The sequence below is a fragment of the Toxotes jaculatrix genome, chromosome 4, assembly GCF_017976425.1.
Source record: "Toxotes jaculatrix isolate fToxJac2 chromosome 4, fToxJac2.pri, whole genome shotgun sequence".
Taxonomy (NCBI): domain Eukaryota; kingdom Metazoa; phylum Chordata; class Actinopteri; family Toxotidae; genus Toxotes; species Toxotes jaculatrix.
This window is the reverse complement of record NC_054397.1, coordinates 20,704,636-20,725,880: the sequence shown is the minus strand read 5'-3', so window position 1 is coordinate 20,725,880 and position 21,245 is coordinate 20,704,636. Positions and strand designations below refer to the sequence as shown.

Genomic DNA, 21,245 nt, shown 5'->3' with positions numbered 1-21,245 from the left:
GCAGTACAGGCCATTTCAGAATATATATAATAATAATGAGTTTAAATTATTGATGCAATAATGTGCACATCACTTTAATGTTGTGGCTAAAGTTGGGGCTAATTATGACAGCTTTGTGTACTTGCTGTTTGTTGATATTATACATTAATAATCTGAATCTTCAAAGTCACTGGTAAACAAAGCTTTCAGATGAATGTGGAGTAATTAAAGTATTTGCCTCAGAAATGCTATGGATTAGAAATGTATTGTAGCATAAAATGGACATAAAGTAGCACAGTAAGCAAAGCACAAGATCCACACAATTGTATTTCAGTATAGTACTTGAGCAAATGTATTTAATTACATTGCCTACAAGATACCAGTATGAGGAGCATTTATACTGGCGTATTTCCTCAGTACATGCAGGATGCTACCGGTCTTCTAGAGCTTGCATTCATCAGTCATCAGTCATCAGTCTATGCTGATTAAATGTCTGTAGCTCCTTTGAATGAAAAATTGGCACAATCACTTTTTTTAGATGCTTTTTTTTGGGGGGGGGGGGGGGGTGCCAGAAACAGTTTAACAGTTTTAAATCTAATCCTAAAATGACCTAGCCCACTGTATGATTAGGTTTCATCTCTGTATTAGTCACTTTCTTAAAAATACCAAGCCAAATTCAAGTGATATTTGAAAATGAATCTTTACTTTCAGCAGCCTGGCAGAGATTTGCTTTGGCTCCTCAAAGGCCAGTGAATATCCAAGTAGAAATATCAGTCATCAAATATGTAATACCACCTATTTTAGATCAACTGAGTGGCATTATCTGGAATTAGTCTGCTAATATTGGTTGAGTGCTTTCTTATCTGGAATGGAAACTCATTAGTTCCTCAGAAGTGTAAATGGAACACAGATAATCTGCTATACAGAGTTATACAGGGTCCTAATTGTTAAGATTTGTTTTTAAATCATATTGTAAATCAGGGTGGGTAGTGTGAGATATACGATCAGCTTCTAGAGGTACGATTTTCAATTAGCTTGTCTGGAGACATATAGATGAATTCTAGATGAAAATTCTTAACAACTTTATGGCCTCAAAGGAAATGCAAAATTTCTGTGGTACAGTTTTTGTGAATGTGAAAAGTGACAGTGTGTTCTGTGGAAACAGAACAGTCAGGAACTCATCGTTTTTGACACTGTCATTTCATGTCCTTTTAGAGGAAGTGATACATTGATAGAAATCTACATGTCAGTTTTCTGTAACTTTGGCAACTTTGGTGTGTGTGTATATATATATATATATATATATATATATATATATATATATATATATATATATATATATATATATATATATATATATATATATATATATATTTAAAAAGGTATCACTACCTTTTTTTGGTGTTTTCCACTTTCATAACAGAGTCCAGTTTTGTGGGCTCATGCAAATTTTTAATTTTTTTAAAAAATCACAGACAAAAAGAAAATGTCAGACAGGGGGAAACGCAGACCACATTATCTCCAACTCTGGTGCCATATTCAGCTTCAAACAGCGTGGACATTTCCCAGTGCTGGTAGTAACACTGACAGCTTTACTGGCCCATCATCAGATGTTTTATTTTTCATTCCTTCACTCTCTGTACTATTGTTGGAGCCAATCAGAGCTTCAAATGTTAGCTCTAAGTTTAGAAATGTGCACAGAGGTGGGGCTGCCTTGTCACACTTTCCACACTGGCTGTTGTTAAAACAGTCCATCACACAGTAGTAGTGTCTCGTGTCTCTTTAAATGCGGGTTGCGTAGATCCTCCATGAATGAAACCATGTGATCCAAACATCATTTGACGTCTGGCGCCTCCGACCATAAAGGAGTGGATATATCTAGAGACCTGCGAGAAGGCGTGAGCGGAAAAAACATTTCTCCAACTGTCTTTCCTCCACACCGGATCGACCAAACCATCGGCGAACCCCAACCTTCGGAGGTGCGGTGGGAGAAAGGCGCCGGTTTGACTTCTGGTGAGTCAGCTTTGTCTAACTCAAAACTGAAATTTCTTTCTTTTTTTTTTTTTTAATAAACAAAACTGCTGAATATAGATGTGCTGTTTTGCTGAGTGTGCACGGCCACCGCCGCTGCCATGCCGTTGTCGCCGCCGAGTGCGATCGCACTAATGCTGCCGCTTGTCCCGGCGTTCGCTGCCGCCGCCGCCGCTGCTGCCGCGTTCTGTGTTCTGCCGAACTCGCAGCAGCGCCGCTGCCGTTTAAAGGGCAGCAGTCTGGTAGTGCTGAATCATCACGATCCGGTCGTCATCCAGCCCCGTACATGCTCTACCGAGAGCGGGTAGGTCGCTCAACCGCCACACCGACCGATCAGCCGGTGATTTCATAACAACACAGACAAAGGGGGTGTCGGCTACGTTACGTACGGTTGTCAAGCTTAAAAAAAGAAGCCATGTGTCGGAATTAGAAGAACGTGCGGGGAGTCCGAGAGCGAGTCCGCTTTCTGTGCCGCTGGTACGCCCGGGGATTCCCTTGTTTTCCGGCTACTAAATGACTAAATGTATAGAAAGGTGAAATAAAGAGGAACTAGGTGGAAACATCTGAACGCAGAGTAACAACTTAGGAGAGCGGAAACCTGCGAAAACAACACAACCTCAACGTTAGCGTCTCCGACTGTCCTCTCCTCGGGGTGCTGAAGCGACAGCGGTGGACTCAAACTGAAGCGACCCGCTGTCGCTCCACAAACTGACTGTGCTGTCTGTTGCTGCCGCACAGGTAAGATGGTCAGCTGTTGTTTACATGTGCTGGCATTTTATCTGCTTTGTTTTGTTTTTTTTGTTGTTGTTGTTTTTTACTGACTCTTGAGATAACCTACTCGCTCTGTTGGCCGTGTGGCATAAGTAAAATGTGATTTAAAAAAACAAAACAAAAAAAAAAAAAAAAAAGGCAGCGACAACAACAAACAGCCCCAGCTGTCATTGTGTTTTAACTGTCAAACGTCCGACGGTTAGCTACAGAGTATGTCCTGGCTGAGAGTGAGAGGGCAGCAGCGGTGACTCTGCTGGAGCCACTGTTTTGACATTTGCTTTGTGTCAGACGCTGTTCTTCCGACAGGCCCTCGGTTCATGTGTACGACTGTTAACATTAGGGGAAGACGTTTCACGTTTAAGGGAGTTGTGCAGTCGGTTTAAACGGAGAGAATCGGTCTATTTCCTGGCGTGTCTGGTCGTACACCGGCTGCGCTCGCGGCAGAGATGCTGATTCATCACAACGTTGTTATTTCTCAACGTTTGCGCGAGCAGAGCGGAGGCATGAGGGAGCCATGGCAACATGGCACCGGCAGCAGGCGGGCGGACAAAGGTCTGGCGCGAGGGAAGGAAGAGCTCGGTTTATATTGGGGGTTTGGCTCGGAAACAAACAGGCCCGGTGATGTAGTGGATGCAGACGTGTCTCTTGGATAATTAGAGCTCATGTGGGCTGAGAAATGAGTGTTTAAAATGTCACTAGCGCTAAATATGTTCATTTTTTTCCCCCAGTGTGGTTTGGTTATTCAGCGCGCTCAAGCACATCTTCAGTCAGTGGATTTAAAGCACATGGGAAGAATGTGCACGCAGGCATGATAAATAACACGCGCTAAATTATTTAGTTGCCTAATCTGTTTTTTACTTTTGTGATATAACTTGAAGAAAAACAACCTCACAGACACACACAGATGACCAAAAACACCCGCTACCCTACCACTTTTAATGGAAACCTTGTCTGAAAGTCTACATATTAAAAAAAATGCCTTGTGTGTGAACATAAGTGAGTAAATATGCCCCCCCCCCCCCAAAAAAAAACCAAACACTCTCATGACTTGTTAATGTTGGACATTGACTGCTCATGAACCCACACCAGGACTTGTGCTAAAAAAAGAAAGCACCTCAATGAGCTGTAATGCCTTGCAACAGAATATCCTCTGATTGATCTCTTGTAGATGGGCCATTATCTGCTGCCTGGTAACAACCTATGAGCATTGCAACTCTTAAACACTGAAGAGTAATAGGGAAGCTCTGTGGGCACAAGAAAAACAGAAACTTCACCCCCTAATGACTCCATATCAGCAGCTTTAGTTAGAGTCAGCACTCTGCGGAGTGTATCAAAAGTATGTAGTAAGCAAGTTGGCAAGTACTGTAATAGAGGGTCATAATGATGAAACAGTTGTATCAGTATTGGAGAGAAGAGCACCCCCCCCTCCCCCAACCCCCCTTACTGTCTTTCTCTCTTCCTCTCATATACACACATGTACACACGCACACATACACATTTTTCCCATTTCCTTTTCTCATTGCGTGTATGCACACACACACACACAACCTAGGGGCTAAGCTTTTTATACTTGGTATCAGTATTTAATCAGTGCTTGAAGTGCATTTCTCTGTCAAGTACTTTCCCCACTTCCCTGGTGTTCATGGTAATTGAACGCTGACCAATGCTTATGTGTGCAACTTTGCTGATGGTGGCGGAGCGGCAAGGCGCGCAGAGCAAGGGGGATGAAGGAAGAGGGAGGAAGAATGAGAGATGGGATTTGCGGAGAGATTGAGAACAAGGACCTTTTTGTCTTCAAGGCATTCCCCTGAAAATGCTGAGGCGAAGCAAATGCGCTCTCGCTTGACAGATGGCGTTTTCACTTGTTACTTACCACAGCTAGTTTCTTTGCCTTGTCGTGTGCATGTGTGTGTGTGCATGTGAGAGAGTGTGGAAAGAGAGTAGGAGATATAAAACACCTATAAGATGCTAAGATCTAGTTGCTGTAGGGGTTGTGTATGTGTATGTGTGTGTAAGAGTGAGAGAGAGAGAGAGCAAAGTAAGCATCAAGGTTAAGAACAGTGTGTGTGTGAGATCCTAGCTGCACTTGGGAGATGTAGAAAGAAGACGTAGCAATGGGAAGTGATTTTTACTATAGGTTTTACTATCAGTTGGCCATTACAGCATTTTGCTCTTGGCAGTTGATTTGTTTCCATCATTTCTGACCTGATGCTTCTCTCTTCAGGAGGAAGTCCTAAGTAATGAGTGTAACATCACTTTGTTTTGCCACATCAGAGGTGTGTGTGTGTGTGTGTGTGTGTGTGTTTGTGTTTGTGTGTGTGTGTGTGTGTGTGTGTGTGTGTGTGTGTGTATGTGTGTGTGTGTGTGTGTGCTCACATAGACTTGTTTGATTCCCTACATGAGCAGGGGTCGAGTTGATGAAACACTGTGTAAAAATGTCCTCTGGCTGTGTGAGGAAGGAAGGATGGGATAGCAGCTATTGAGTTAAGACTCAAGGTGTTTGTTGTTTGAACGAGATGTGTATATATTAATCAACTAAAAGGATTAGTTGATTAATTGATCAGTTGATTAGAGAATCAGTCGGCCACAGTTGTCATCAGTGAAGAGTTGTTTAAGTTGTTTTTACTTAACATGACTGGTTCCACCTTCTTAAATGGGCATGTTTGCTAATCTTCCATGATAGTAAACTAAATATGCTCTGATACAGTTGGTCAGACAAAACAAGCTGTTTTTATGTCAGCTTGGGCTTTAGGAAATTGCATTTTTCACTATTTTGTTTTACATTTTATTGGCCAATGATTGAGAAAATAATTGTCAGATTAATCACATGATGAATATAATCATTAGTTGCAAGCCTGTTCATGTTATTGAGTATTGGTATTGTTTTAAAAACTTCGATTTATGTTTTTTTATGTTTTACAAGGAAGTATACAAAAAGTTCATTAGGTGTGAACACATGCAATAAAATACCATAACCTTGCCATTGTGATTGAAATAATATTCAACTACTGTCTAACTGTACAGCAGGGTATGGTTATGTTTTGACACGGGTGCCAATAAGATACCTGAGCTTTGGCACTGCTACACATACCAGGACAATATTTTATTTGATAGCTTAAGTTAAGGAATATAAAATTTCTGCAAAATACTTCAATGTTGATTTTGTCTTAACACAGAGCAGCCACAGGCACATAAAACGCAAATCTTGAAAAGGCTCAAATGCAAACAAGACTACTAGAAACTGAGCAAGCATCCAGTGCCAACTTCTGGCACTGCACATTGAAGTCGGGAGCAAAAGGTTACTAAGGTTCAATACACAGCCATAACTGTCAGTGAGGTCGTTCATTCAGGTCTATAAATATGTGGTGGTAGTTAATAGTTAATCATATTTTAGTATTGTGCACCATTATATTTTAACATGTTCCTGTTGTATTGTTCCAAAATCATTTTGCAGCTACTGGATTGCGTTTAAAAAAAAAAAAAAAAAAAAAAAAGAAGCTTCACAAAGGCAGCGTTTATTGCAAGGCTATAGTACTGGATTGCATTAGATTGCACAGGTGTTCACGATATTGTGTCCACCTCCTCTGCGCGTCTGTGTGTTTGTGTATGCGTGTGTAAGAGAGTTAAATGTTCGGGAGATAATTTCTAAGTGGCGTCTGCGTGTTTATGATCTTGTTTACTACTGGGATCCATTTCAGAAAAGTCTTGTTATGCTTGCAAATTTCTGAGCGTGAGAGAGAAGTAAAAAGGGAGAAGTAAAAGCAGGAATAAAAGATGGAATCGGAGAGTGGGTGCGGGAGTGAGAGAGGCAGAGAGAAAAGGAAGCAGTGGGGCAGATCAATAGTTGAGTGTTTTTTCTCCACAGTAATGATGAAATATGGTGTAAGCAGATCTGGTGCATAATCATTGCTGTGCTCCACTGTTTTTTTCTGCTCCTGTGTGAGTGTGCTGCTTGTCCTTGTGTTATTTTGACTTTGTGTGTGTGTGTGCATGTGTGTTAAATGTACCCTCCACTCCACAAGTGTCTCGACTCCTTATTTACATAACCTCCCTGGGAAGCGAAACATGTATGAAATCAAGATAAATCGCATTGCAACATTTGCAAGAACTCAAAAGGATTAGGAAATGGAAAACAAAGTTTAAATTCAGTTTAAGTGGCTCAAATTACTGATCTAACCTTCTGTGCTGAAATGGCTGTGGTGTGTTCAAATACCAAGCTGATCCTCTGTATCAATAATCACTCTGTTATCAGCACTCTGAGTCAAATTCTCATGTTTTCCCTCTGAAGACCTGTGGGTTTATTTTGGAGCTTTTTGAGAAGCCTCCAGTAAAAGGAGACTACTCATTCACACACACACACACACACACGCACGCACGCACACACACACACACTCCATACCATAGCAATGATTTTGTTTTTCATGAAGTGTTGAGATATTGAGAATGGTGTGTAGCTGTGGAGATGCAAGGCCCTGGTAACAGGAACATCCGTGCAAGTGGTTGTCTACCAGTTGCATCATCTTTATGCGCCAACTTGCCGCATTTTTTAACTGCAGTGTGACGATCCCAGGATTGTGGTATGAGCTTCTGAACCTTTTGAATTAAAAAAAAACACACACATGCACACACATACAAAGTGTGGATCAATGCCAAGAAGTAAAGACGGGGGAACAAAGATATGAGTGGGCCTCAAATGTAGCACCAGCTCTTTGCCTTCACCTGTGACATAAAATTATTTCCATGCACTGACAGTTTTCCATTGAGTTTTAATTTCTCTGTTCAGATTAATTCTAGTTTGGAAACTACACATCAGAGCTGCTCTGAACTGATGGGATGGGATATTAGCATCTGGAGTCAGGTTAAACTTTCTAACCATTTTTAAACTATGACACCTGATTAGATTTTGTTGTGTAGCACTGCATGTTGGTCTTCTCTGAATGCTGATTCTTTTTCTTTATTCTTTCACTCCTATTATGGTCTAAAATATCCAAAAAGAGCAGGCTCACTCATCTTTTCAATGTCTGTCTTTGTAGACAAGGCTGATCAGGGCTGCCATTAAAAATGACTGTCATTGTCAATTAATGTGCAGACAATTTGAATCGATATACTGATTGAATCGATATGCTGTTTCAATAAAATCTCAGAAAATACTAAAAATATATAACTCATTTTCGAAGAGTCTACGGATACATCTTCAGATGTCTTGTTTTGCCAAGCATCAACAGTCCAAAATCCAAAGAGATCTAATTAACCATCGTAGAAGACAAAGCAAACCTGAAAATATTCACATTTTGGAAGCTGGAGTCAGGAATTCGGCCGTTTTGCATAAAAAATTACTGAAAGGATTCATCAGCTATCAAAAGACGAAAACTGGATTTGTTCTAAGTGCCATCTCAGTGTTAGTTTCATTTTGATTTCTGTTTGTGCTGGAAACCACATAATATATATACATTTGAGTTAGTTATTTGGAGAAAGCCTGGGAAATGAGGAAAATGCCTTTTTATTTAAGTTTAGGTTAATAACAATAGTTAATTAATTTAACTTAGGTTAACTTAGGTTTGTAGCAATTCTACATTCCTCTGCATTTTGAGGCGCAACTTTTATTGGAACTTCCACAGGAACATGTCATTTCAAAGTACATGCAACATTAGAAATGTTATAATTTTGAAGTTTGATGCATAGTGGTGTCTTGTAATCCCACATGGGATAAACCATATGTTCAACATGATGTGGAAAAAAAAACTAAAACTAAAAACTAAAACATTACTATAGTAGAACATGCACATGCCCACATACTTTGTGTGTGTGTGTGTGTGTGTGTGTGTGTGTGTGTGTGTGTGTGTGTGTGTGTGTGTGTGTGTGTGTGTGTGTGTGTGTGTGTGTGTGTGTGTGAGGCACAATGCCTGTCATACCATCTTAAATGAGTGACAACAAATGGGAAGAGGCGATGTGTAAAAAGGCCACTGCTCTCCATGGCACCTCTATGAGCTGCAAACCAAACACCTCACCCCCTGTGCGTTCCTGTTGTTAAATGTTTGCTGAGAAGCTGCTGATGATTATGTCCTCATTAATATGACCGATGATGATGAACGCATCCCTACAGAGTCTCATGATGCTTACTTTGCTGTTGCACTGAAACTTTCTCTTTGTCTCAAGTTCGAACTGCTGACCGGGGATGTGCTGTGTCTGGGGGAAATAAACTTAACATGTCGTTTAACTTATCCCTGTCTCCCTCACAGTCCTCTGTTTGTTCACACACACACACACACACACACACACACACACACACACACAAGGAGAGAAACAACTTAACCTACGGTACATGCTTTCCCTCCTCTTCAAAAAAAAAAAAGAAAAAGCGCTATGAAAAAAAGGAGCCAGAGCTCAATTGCCTGACAGTGCAGTTTTTTTTGCTTGTGTGGGGAAATTTGTCATCACACTCCGACTTACTACCTGGAATGGGAAAAACGTGTCGACGCCAGGACTTTTTCTCGCCTTTAATAACACACTTGCACAAACACTGTCTCGCGCGCACTTAACCAGCGCACGCACGCACAATACCCTTTTTGAACTCTGCGAAAAGTGTGAAAGTGATCGCTCTTCCCTCTCTGTGTATTATATGTGTATGAGGGGCCAGACTCTCACCCTTTTGCAAGTCTTCTCCTTCACTTTTCCCTGTTTTCTTCATCTCCTCTGCTCTCCTCTGTGTCTGTGTTATCACGCTTATTTCACGCTCTGCATACCTCCCAGTTAATAGCTTCCTGCTCTGTCTCCACACACACACACACACACGTGTGCTCACACAGCTGTAACTGGTGTGTTTTCTCCCCCTCACCCTCCGTTTTCTCACCCTCTCTCCATGGTCCTGTATCTCTGCTATGTGAGTGCACTCCCCCTCCTCTCCATACACAGGTTGCCATTATCGCTGATCTGATTCCTAATTCTCAATTAGCCTCCACACAGTGCTCATCGTTAATTATTTACCAACTCCCTCAACACCCTGGGCCCACAGTAGATCAATGAGTTCAAGCACTGCTCCCTCTTTTTTTTTTTTTTAACAAAGGCAAGGTGGGCTGCAGCCAGGAGCTGAGGTTTTGTGGCGCTCTGAGGTTTTAATTCACACTCCTATATTTTGCTCTCTTTGTGCCTTTCCATCATGTCCGCTCTGTGTCCTACTGTGTGTCTTCGCTGCCTCTCTCTGCTGCCATCCTTTGTATTCTCCATTATTGCTCAGAGAGTTGCCTGAGGGAGGAGGCGCAGTTAAGGCAGTTGTTATGGTAGGATTATTCAATAAAGACAGACTTGCCAGTGCATCACAAATGACTTGTGACTCTTACAATCTATTCTTGATCATTCTCTGTGTGCTGGCTTGTTTATGCTCGCGTACACCCACACACACCAGCCCCCAGGTCGTTTTTGAAGCGGCTAATCTGGCTATTTATTTTCCTCTGTGTGTGTGTGTGTGTGTGTGTGTGTGTGCGAGTGCATGTGTGTGTCTGAGCAGCATGGCACCGGCTTTTAAGTAGGAAGTCTCTTTCTAAGAAATTCTTCTCTGTGTGGCGGTAGTGGCCGGAGCAAAAGGTTCTCTCAAACAAGATTAATTAGAGCTCTGTCTGAAGCCAGCCACACACACACAGAGTTCATCATCCTGTTTGTCTGCACTACATGAAGAGAAAGCAGTCCTGCTGTAACGTCTGGTGTTGTTTCTTAGGCTCTTTAATCTGTCTTCATAAGTCCCATGATCGCTGTGTTCACTTTCTGCCTCACTATTACTCTTGTTTTCATCCCTTCTCTTGGACTTGATTTGTCAACAAGACGGGATGTGAAGCTTTTCTCTTGTTTGTGTGTGTGTGTGTGTGTGTGTGTGTGTGTGCGTGTGTGTGTGTGTGTGTGTGTGTGTGTGAGAGAGAGAAATAGAGAGCAGAAGGTTGTGGGGTCGGGGGGGTGGTCAGCAGTAGTTTCATTGCACTGGATCAGCTTCAGAACTTTTCTAATTGGAGATTTTAGTCGTGGTCGTTGCTGAGTTCAGGGTTTTTTTTTTCAACCCCAATCCCCCTCCATCCATTCCTCCCTCCTTGTCCCCCCCGTTCCTTCCACTCCCCCCTCCCCCACACCCAACAGCTAAGCTCTTACAAATGTGTTGAGGATGCATTTTCACCCAAACGCTTTCCCACTCCCCCCTCCTCCTCAGTCTCTGCCCGCCCCCCCGTCCTGTTCCTCCTCATCGGTGTTCCTCCCTCCATCCCCACCTCTCTCGTCTTCCTCCCCCTCCTTCCCCCATACTCACTTGCCTCTCTTTTTCTTCTCGTCTTCCTCCCTTGTCATTTGCACTCCCCACCCCGTTCTCCCTCCATACTCAGCATTTTTCTCGGCTGTGGGTGTGATGTCTCCGCTGTAACGCTAATCAGCTCTGGAGACGTCAGCATTCTTTCAGTCCTCCTTCACCACCACCAGCTACCCCCCCCCCCCCCCCCCCCCCCTTTTACCTAGTCGTTCTTCACCTTGCTATCTTACCAACTCCTCACCCTCTTTTCACCTCTCTTTCTTACCTTTTCTTCTCCCAGCCATATTATACTCATCTCCACTGCTTCTCCCCTCTTCTTCCATCCCTGTCCCCATGTCCCATCCTCTGTGTGTGTGTGTGTGTGTGTGTGTGTGTGTGTGTGTGTGTGTGTGTGTGTGTGTGTGTGTGTGTTGTTTCTCCACTGTAACCGTAAGCAGCTCTGCTCTTGAGTCGTCAGCGTTCTTTTGGTTGCTCCATAAAAATACAGCCTGCCACAGCAAAAAAGCTGTCTGTTGTAGCAACAGTGGCTGTGGCATTGACCACACCGCAGCGACCACCCTGCAAGCATTATGGGAAGGACACCTCTGGCACTTTGCGTGTTGGTGTGTGTGTGTGTGTGTGTGTGTGTGTGTGTGTACGCCCAAGATGAATGGCGATGCCTTTGCTCAGCAGATGATTCTTAACCTGGGTGACTTTCACATGCCCTGAGCTCTCACAGAACAGACACACACACACACACAAACTTGTTCCCTGCAGTTTTACATTCTGGTGTAGCTCAGGTTTTTTGTCGTCTAACCTTGATGAAATAGAGCCCAAACACCACTACTCTCACTGCTCTAGCCACTACTACAGATGTGCACAGATTAGAGTGCTTACTGATTACTGACTTACTGATTAGCTGGTCTGGGGAATATTAAAGGTGCCCTGTTGAGTTTTTTTGTAAACAAAGCAAAAGTACAGTTTACGCACTGTGTGTGTCCTTAAGCTCTTACAAAGTGTTAAATATAAGTCATTCCTCATTAAACATATGCAGAACAATCATTTTGAACATTTGTTGTTTATATCCATGTTTTAGTAGTGCACAGTCGTTTCCTGCCTTTGCTGACACATTGCTGAATTTCTTGGCAAGTTACCATCACTAACTGTCTTTCAGTAGAATAATGTGAGACATCTGTCAGGACTGTATATTGCATTGCCTCCTTGCGTGTACATCCTCATACTCATGCACAAGACAAAACGGGGACCCACTCATCAAAGAAAAAAAAAATGGTTAATGCACAACATTTTTCATAATTTTTTTAAGCAAAAAAGTTCACAGGTTTCAGACCCTAAAGTATTAATTTAAAAGGGGATATGACATGCAACAAATCCAGAACCAAACTGGGGACATTGCAGTAATATGGTATGTGTCTTAACCATTTAGCTACTTAGCCGTCCTAATAATTGGCTGATTGATCAATAATGATAATAAACATTTGTTGTAGCCATAGCATTGATACCATCTTTTTCTGAAGTGATCAGTATGACTCCTTATCAGGTCCAGTTACTGTTTATTTTGTTTATAACCAAATCTAAATTGTGTGATCTGGATTTATTTAACAAACTTACAAACCACAGACAGTAAGACATTTGCAGATACCGAAAACAACTACCAAGGAGCTGTATCAGCACAGATATAGATGCCACAAATTTGTGCAGCTTTTGTGCACCTGCACATTTCTGCACCTAGTTGCTTTTATACAAGAAAACAAAAATATTCCCTAACATTTTAATTATGTGTTGTCAAATATAGGATCAAACCCCTGAACCGTGCCTGCATTCGATTTCTGAATCGTATCATGCTTTGTTTAGCACGTTAAACATAACTACATTTGCACATTTGTGTACTTGCAGCCGACCGTTTTGCGTGTGTGTTTTATCGTGCCCCACTGGCATGGCAGCAGGGGAATGTGTATGTGTGTGTATGTGCTTGCCAGCATGCTTTTTGTTTGTATGTAGATGGAGTTGGGGGGGGGGGGGGGGATGGGGGTTGAGGTTTGGGCACTGGGGAAATAATCCAGCGCCTGGCAGGAAAACAACCTCCTTTTGCCCCCTCTGTTTTCACCACCCCCTCTCTTCTCCACCCCCACCCCCAACAGCCACCCTCACTCTTCATGTCTTTGATCCATCTATTGTGCGATGATGCACCTCCAGCTGTGGGAGGCTGCATCCCAACAAAACGCAGGAGTGCAGTGGTACATGAGGATGGAAGATGTTTGGTTATTTAGAAGAAGCTCTTTATACACACAGTTAAATGAAACTGTTTATAATTGACCGACCCAAACCTATTGAGGAGCGCTTGAAGTACTGAAGTCAAAAGCTCTGAATGAAGCAGTGCCATCGCTCTATCATGGCAAACCTCACACGCGAACAAAAGTGAAGCGTTGCTCTCTTTATCCCACATTCTGTATCATTTCACTGAATTTTTGACAGAATTTTTAAGGTGCTCTGCATTTGACATGTGATTATTTGTATGTGCCTGTCGGTGCATGTGTCTTTGATCTACAGCTATTTATAACTGTAGGATTTGTGGCAGTGCACGCACAAAGTCTCACGCACTTCGCAGACAGACAGAGGTGCATTGTGGGGGAGGTTCACTGGCACACTCAGTGCCTTTTGACAGAAGAGAATAAGAATGAACAGGAACAGACGCGCTGCCTTGTGTCACTTTCATGTCATCACTTCCCCAAACAAAGAGCTGTTTTAAATTACACATCTTGTGAATGACTGACGAAATAGAACTTAATTCCAAATCTGCATTTTACTTTTTAAAACTTGCCCTGGTATGAAAAACACAAGAGAGTATAGAAATATACAGTGAGAGAACAGACTGTCTTTAATCAGCAGATTGGTTAAACTAAACCTCTGATTCAGCAGTATCAGGTGTGGCAGTTTGGCTGGAAACAGGGTTTTTGGGGGTTTTTTTAGTTGTTTTTTTTTTTCAGTTTTGAGAACAACTGCATTTCACTGTCAATTAGACAGCCAATCACACGCAAGCATGTTCTCTTTTTGCCCCCCCCCCCCCCCCCCCCCCACTTTGTTGACACCAGTCCCCCATCCCCATGCACTTTCAGCTTTCCTTAGCCCGCAGCTGTATTTTGGGCACACCCTCACATTTCAGGAGGAAGTTAGAGTGTTACAAAGGGTGCAAAAAACAGAGAGGGAGTGGGGGGGGACAAAAAGTGACAGAGGAGAGCAGAAATTTGCATGACAGGAGGGGGTGGGGGGTGGTGGGGGGGGGGGGGGGTGAAAGAGTGAGATCAGGAATCTGCTGAGTCATCATGACTGGTCTCATGATGATCGCTCAGCAGCAGCAACAATAGCCGCCCTTTATCGAACACACACACGCACACACACACTCAGGTCTGAGAGATGAGAGCCAGACCAATGCACCACACAAAGCATCTCATTGAGAGCTTGTGGAGATGCTCATCTGTGCAGCTGTGAGCTCTAAGGACTGATCTCATCTTTTGCACTTCCACGCTGCCTCTTTGTTGACTTCTGATTCACATTGTTGTGTCTCCATCCTTTTGTCCCTTGTTAACACTTTGGTGCAAATGCATATGCATCATTTTAACTGGTTTGCCTCGTTGTTACGTATTAATTTCTTTGCTTATCTCTAGTAGGTGTAGGTGACTGTTATCTGTCTTTGCTCCAGTCTCTATGCTGCAGTCTAATAAAGGTGTGTGTGTGTGTATGTGTCAGGGCTGTAGCAGTTGGTTTTCCCCTGGAGTTCTTCCCACAGATTTTACCACTTCCTCTTCTTTCACGCTCATTTCATTACTGTTGGCCTGAAGCCAGCCAATAAGAGTTCAGCAACACAAAGGTAGTGGGCACTGTCAGTGTAACCACCAGGAAACAGGAAGTCAGGGAAATTCTAAGAAAAGTTTGTGAGTCACTTTCACTCATACTTTCTGATACATACCACTACTAACTACTGAAGCATAATACTGTAACATGCTCACACAACATCGGATTGGTATGTCTCCACTGGTCCGGGTGGGTATTGATCTGTAATCAATACTTTTTATTGATTACAAGGAACGGTTTGTTTGTTTGTTTTGTTTTTTTGATGTTATGCGCTGCTATGCTCTTTGCTTATGTTCTGTACTCTCCTGCGTCTCCGTAGGTCTGTTCAGAAGAGCAAGGCTCTTGTGGCATGACGACGACTAACAAAGGAAATAAAGCCTTGAAGGTAAGAGAGTGCATGTTTAAAACTGAATTACCTGTGTGGGACATGTTGTCCTGTCTCTGTCTCACTCCCCTCCTTCCTCCTGTTTCCTGCAGGTGAAGCGTGAGCCAGGGGAGAATGGCACCAGCCTCACAGACGAGGAACTGGTGACCATGTCAGTGCGGGAGCTAAACCAGCACCTCCGAGGGCTCTCCAAAGAAGAGATCCTGCAACTGAAACAGCGGCGGCGCACCCTGAAGAACCGGGGATACGCCGCCAGCTGCCGGGTGAAGCGAGTCACCCAGAAGGAGGAGCTGGAGAAGCAGAAGGCCCAGCTGCAGCAGGAGGTGGACAAACTGGCCAATGAGAATGCTTCGATGCGCATTGAGCTGGACGCTCTGAGGTCTAAGTACGAGGCATTACAAACCTTTGCCAGGACTGTGGCACGGAGCCCTACCGTCGGGGTTGGGGTCAGGGCTGGAGGGGGTGGAGGAGGGGTGGCATCATCCGTCATCGGTCCGCTTATACCAGGGAAGGTGGCGACAGCGACGAGTGTGATAACAATAGTGAAGTCAAAAACAGATGCACGGTCTTGAGGGAGGGAAAGATAGATGAGGGTGGATCAGGGTGGAGTTCAGCTGCATCAGAGTAATTCCTCTTCTCTGCTGCCCCCCTCTCCTCCACCTGCACTGATTTCAAACAGCTGGGCATTCTCAATCACTTTGCCTCAGCATGTTCCTGTCACCTGTCTCAGATCAGTGCAGATGAAGGAAAGAAGCAGAGGACGGTTATTGAGACTATAAAGATGCAAGCTCTTGGTCAGCGCATGATCGTTTAGCACAGCAGAGACAGACAGGGTTCCTACGGTCACTGAAAGCCTGGAAAAGTCAGAGAATCTGAGAATTGGTTTACTCCAGGTCAAGGAAAAAAATTATTTAAAAAAAACATAAATGTCCCAAACTCTTTGGAAAAATCATGCAGTTGTTTTCAGTTGATCATTTAAATCAGACGTTCGGTGTCAGGTGTTACTGCTGGTAGATATTTGTAAATGCAAAATAATCCTGTCACACATTTGCACACTAGATTTCAAGTGGTCATTTGCCTGAACCAAAATGTGCGACATTTAAATTAGCTTCACCAACAGAAATATTCGTAAACATGCATTTACGTATGTGTAATGAGTTCCAAAAGAAAACACAAGATTTCATGTGACCTGCTGATTTCAGTGGCTGCAGAGACGTCCCATCTTGCTCCACCTAGCCAAGAACTTTTTCAGAAGAGTACTATAGAAAAATATATATTACACAATGGTGGTAACTGTATTTCTACTGTTTTGTACTGTGTTGTCATTCACATGAGGTCCAAAGTGTATTCTCTGTGTGTGAATTGTTATATATCAGGAATTCTGTGAAATTCTGTGGCGCGTGTTCGTTTTGGTATTGCTATATTTAGTTAGCTGTATTTTTTCTACGGTCTCTTCACTTTCTATGTCCGACTCTCTCTCTCTCTCTCGCTCTCTCTTATCTATTATTTCTCTGTCCTTCCATTCTTTCAATTCCAACTGGCTTCCATTATTACATACAGTACTTCCTGGATCTAACAGAAAGAGGAGAGAAAAGACAATTGATATTTACCAAAAAACAAACAAACAAACAAAAAAAAAAAAACAAAAGAAGATGCAACATAGTTTAGAAAAAAGGAGATAAAGTGATTGAAAGTCACTGACCTTATCTCAATTTGTAAGTATTTTCAGGGAAATGGTCATTTGAACACTTGAGCTGAATTAAGATAAAGTTGTCTTCTGTCTGTTTGAGTTCCTCTCAAAAGTAAATATTTGAGAAATTTGGAAGGGCAAGTGCCTTGGTCTCCTAACGATATGCATCAAGAAGAAGTCAAGAGGACGTGAGGAATTGTAGAAGGACGGTGGAGATTCAGTGGAGGTGTTTGCTTATTCCTGTGCTTATTGGGATACACTGACCAATCAGGAATCAAGTTGTGACAGCATTTAACTCTCGCTGTGCGTTGTTGTATGAACTGTGTAGTAGCCATCAGGATTGATAATAATATTAATAACACCCATTTATGTGACTTGGCAGTTCATTTACTTAAAGAAAAAAACGGGAGCCCGCATCAACCCTCATTTTCTTACACAGAATACACTTTTTGGAAAGGGAATATTCTGTGATGAGGAAAAGTTCATGTAATTGTTTTATGCTAATTACTTCATTCATGTTTGTTTTTGAATTTGACTGACAGAAATCTAGGCTATTACAACTACAGCAATGTTTATGCTTCAAAACAAAGTGGTCTACGTTGCATTTCTCTTGCTTTTAACCACAAAGCTCACTTTGCAAGAGCAAATGTGATCACTGACAGTGCAGTCACATGGCAAAGATAACAAAGATATTTCTCTGAATTTCTAGTCACACAAATGGAGTGTCATTTCACAGGAGCTTTATCATAAAAGTAGTCTCATATGGTGTTATATACTCAAAGAATCTTTGTCTATGTACGGTAGAGTCTGGAGTTTTATAAAGACAATTATCTTTGCATTGTTTGTAACGACCTGTAAAAAAAAGAAAAAAAAGAAAAAAAAGGGTATAGCGAAATCTGTTTGATATACAGTATCTCTCTATTTTGCAATTGTACCAAAAGTGGCTTAACTACTGAATAGCTTTGTTTTTTCTCTAGTGACTAGGCACGTGTGTGTAACCGTGAACTAGCGTGTGGTGTGCTGTGTAGGTATGTGACGAGGTAACTATAATGTTCACTATTTCATGGATATGACTTTGATCCTTGTTTGATTTCAGACCGAAGCGGGTGACGACACTGTTGGTAACTGCACTCTTTCTCTAATCATAAAATCTTTGTCCTCCTGGCCCCATAATTTAGCTTCAGCACTGCAGATGTGTTAGATCATTTGTTAATCTGCTCGAAATCTGCACTTATTATTTGTAAATTTTAGGAACTTCTTTTATGACAGACCCATTTTCTGTATTTCTGAACGGGCCTTTGTGGCTCTGTTGTGATGAGGAAATGTTATGGTTAATGTTATGGTTAACCTCACAAGCTTCATAATATGTGTATACAGGACATCTGGTAACAGAGATGTGAAACTCAACAAGGGGCCTGTATATCACCCCTACTCCTTCAATAAGTCTTTTTTTTTTTTTGTAGTGTGTGATAAAGGTATTTGTTTTTGCTGTGTACATTTTATATAGTTATGTATATTTAATGTTGTTCCTGTTTCATTTGCTTCTGAACTGTTCTGTAAGTGTCAGGGAAGTGAAATAACATTTGTTATTGTATTTGATGTTTTATGAAGTGTAAAAATTCTATTCTGCTATTTAATGATTTGTCTGTCAAAGAGTGAGGTTTACCATTATGAAGTACAATTGCCTCAAACTTTTTTTTTTATCTAAGGAAAAACAGATTTAAATTCAGTGATTTACTGAACTAGAAGCAATTTACAATGATAAAAACATTACATACATGCAGCCTTTTACCTGAACCGCTACTTTTCCACTGTGAAGAAAAAGGGGTTATCTAGCCTACTGCTGTGCAGTTATTAAGATTAGTACGGTGTGTCCTCATCTGTACAGTATATTGATATAAAATAGGATTCAAACAGGTGAATGATGAGCAAAGGCTAAGGTAGGGAATGGGTTTGAGATTTTAAAATATTATTTCTCCATAATCATGACACTGATAAGCATTTTTGCATGTTCAGGCAACCGTGAAACCAGAGAACTACAAATGTCAAATGAAAATGTCCAATGTATATTTTTCAAATGTCTTATCACAGAAATATACTCCATGGTATTCAGCTACAAACATGTATAAGTATCACACCCATTGTATTTGTGTTTCTTTATATTTAAAAAGACCAGTTTGCCCTCTTTTTATGGGCAGAATGCTATGATTTCATTTTATACTGGATTTTTTTTTCTTTCTGTCACTCTTTTGCTTACTGTCTGTCTTTATATTTGCTTGTTGACTTGTGTGTGTTCATATGGTATGAAATAGGAAGAAGCACAATGTGCTAAGATTTGTTTTGCATAAATTTGAAGGTAAATTTGAAACCTCCCTGTGCTTGTCAAACTGTACGTACTGTATGTACCACTGTCAGACAATATGTTTTCACGTACTTTTAATTTTTATGCTTCTCTAGCTTAAAAAGGACGCATACTGTGCAAACATGAGTGCGTCAACATGGTGGCTGCTGTTAAATAGACATCTCTAATTATGCAAACTCTGTAGGGCAAAATTAGAACTCCTGCCACACAGGAGCAGTGATGCTATTGTCGTCGTTGTGTCAAGTTGTCAGTTTTATAATCGCAGGTACGGTGGGATGTGACAAGGTTAAAGAGCTTATATACAGCGTGCTTAGCATTTTCTTCTTGGTTGTAAATGCCAGCATCGGTTTGTCTCTGTTAAATCTGGCTTATGTGTTGCTTTTTCTCTATTTCACTTAACAGATAACCGTGAAAAGATGAAATCATCAATTTTTTTACCCTTTGTCAATTGAGAAGAAGACAAGATGCAAAATCTACTGTAACTGTCATGCAAGGCCTCCTGTCAGACTTAACAGTATCATTATTTTTGTCTTCCAGACTCAAATATCTTGTGGGTTTAGTATTTCTCCAGTGCGAAGCAGTGTGTTGCGTCTCTAAACAAACGAGGTGAAACAGTACAGAGGTTCAATCCTAATTTTCACTCAGCAGACATGATCAGATGACAACAGTGACCTTTAGTGATTATCATAACAGAGTTTATGAGCTAATAAGACATGCTGACCTTATTTTTCCGCAGCCTGTACAGAGGTCATACCCTTCTTATGAAAAGACATTTCATCACAAACCCAAGCAACCACTCTTAAACCACATCTATAAATATTTTACAGAGGCAGAAAGGAGTGGTGGAGACACATCTGATAAAACTCTTGCTCATTCCCTACCCCACTTATCCTATCCCTATTTACAAAGTGTCTGCAAGTGAACTCAGCAAGCCCTTCTACACAACATCAGATTCTTCTGGAAGATGCAAATCATTAACTCCTTATCTTGCTGCGTGACCAATCGGTATGCAGTCATTCAGTTGTTTTCCTGTTAACTGAGTCACGCCACTGGACTCTAAAAGTCCTTTCACCCACCACCGATGCCGATCCATGAAGTTGAATGAAGCACAGATTCCTGTGATCTTTTTTTTGTGTTCATCAATAATAATGTTTGTTGTGTTGGCCCTCCTGCTGCTTTCTTTTCATCTCTGCTGCCCCTGCCCTCATCAGTTGTTTTTAACCTCTTACATAAAATCTTACCCCGAGTTCAGGTATCACGCCATATTAACTTTTTGTTGTTGTTGTTGTTGTAACAGACTCCCTCTCTAATTTACTTCCCAACAAACCACTTGTGTCTGCTAGTGAACATTTGGCCAGGTTGCTGGGATATTTTTGTGTTTCTAAAAGCATATAACGGTCAGTTTAAAGCTATAGAAAAGTAGCGAGTTTGTGTGAATATGGCATTGCCTATTCAGAAAAGCCCTTGTAATAGGAAATTCTGTGTTTTGTAATATTTCTGTATGGGGTGTAATAAATTATTCTACGACAGTACTTTCTATGGGAAAATACATAAAATGTGAGTCTTTGTAAGTATTTATCTTAAACTAAATTATTGTACTTTTTTTTTGCAATTTGTAGATATGTAAGTGATGATGACAAGGTACTGGTAATCATGAAATTAATTTCATCATCCGTCTGATGCATCTTTTAATTTATTGATGTATATACTGTATGTTTGTTGATAAACAGCTTACTTTATTTTGTATATGACCAATAAACATGTTTTAAAATGGAACAGCTTGTGTTGTCTTATGTGATAAAAAAAAATATAGGAATAATATGACATCTGTAGTTTTTTACTATTTTTCTCAACGTGGTGCATTTAAAATTCATTCAGCCATTTGTTGTAGCCA

At 41.5% G+C, this 21,245-nt stretch overlaps 1 protein-coding gene across 3 annotated transcripts; it reads left to right on the top strand.

Moving 5' to 3' along the window:
* The first annotated feature begins 1,841 nt into the window (after positions 1-1,841).
* mafgb (v-maf avian musculoaponeurotic fibrosarcoma oncogene homolog Gb) lies at positions 1,842-21,127 on the top strand. 3 transcript variants are annotated; one of them, XM_041036342.1, is made up of 3 exons: positions 1,842-1,992; positions 15,234-15,299; positions 15,392-21,127. In XM_041036342.1, the coding sequence occupies exons 2-3, from the start codon at positions 15,264-15,266 to the stop codon at positions 15,869-15,871; spliced, it is 516 nt and encodes a 171-aa protein (XP_040892276.1). In that variant the 5' UTR covers positions 1,842-1,992; positions 15,234-15,263; the 3' UTR covers positions 15,872-21,127. The 3 variants fall into 3 exon arrangements, with proteins under 3 accessions (XP_040892276.1, XP_040892279.1, XP_040892275.1); XM_041036345.1 differs by lacking the exon at positions 1,842-1,992 and adding an exon at positions 2,382-2,748; XM_041036341.1 differs by lacking the exon at positions 1,842-1,992 and adding an exon at positions 15,003-15,103.
* Positions 21,128-21,245: the final 118 nt, after the last annotated feature.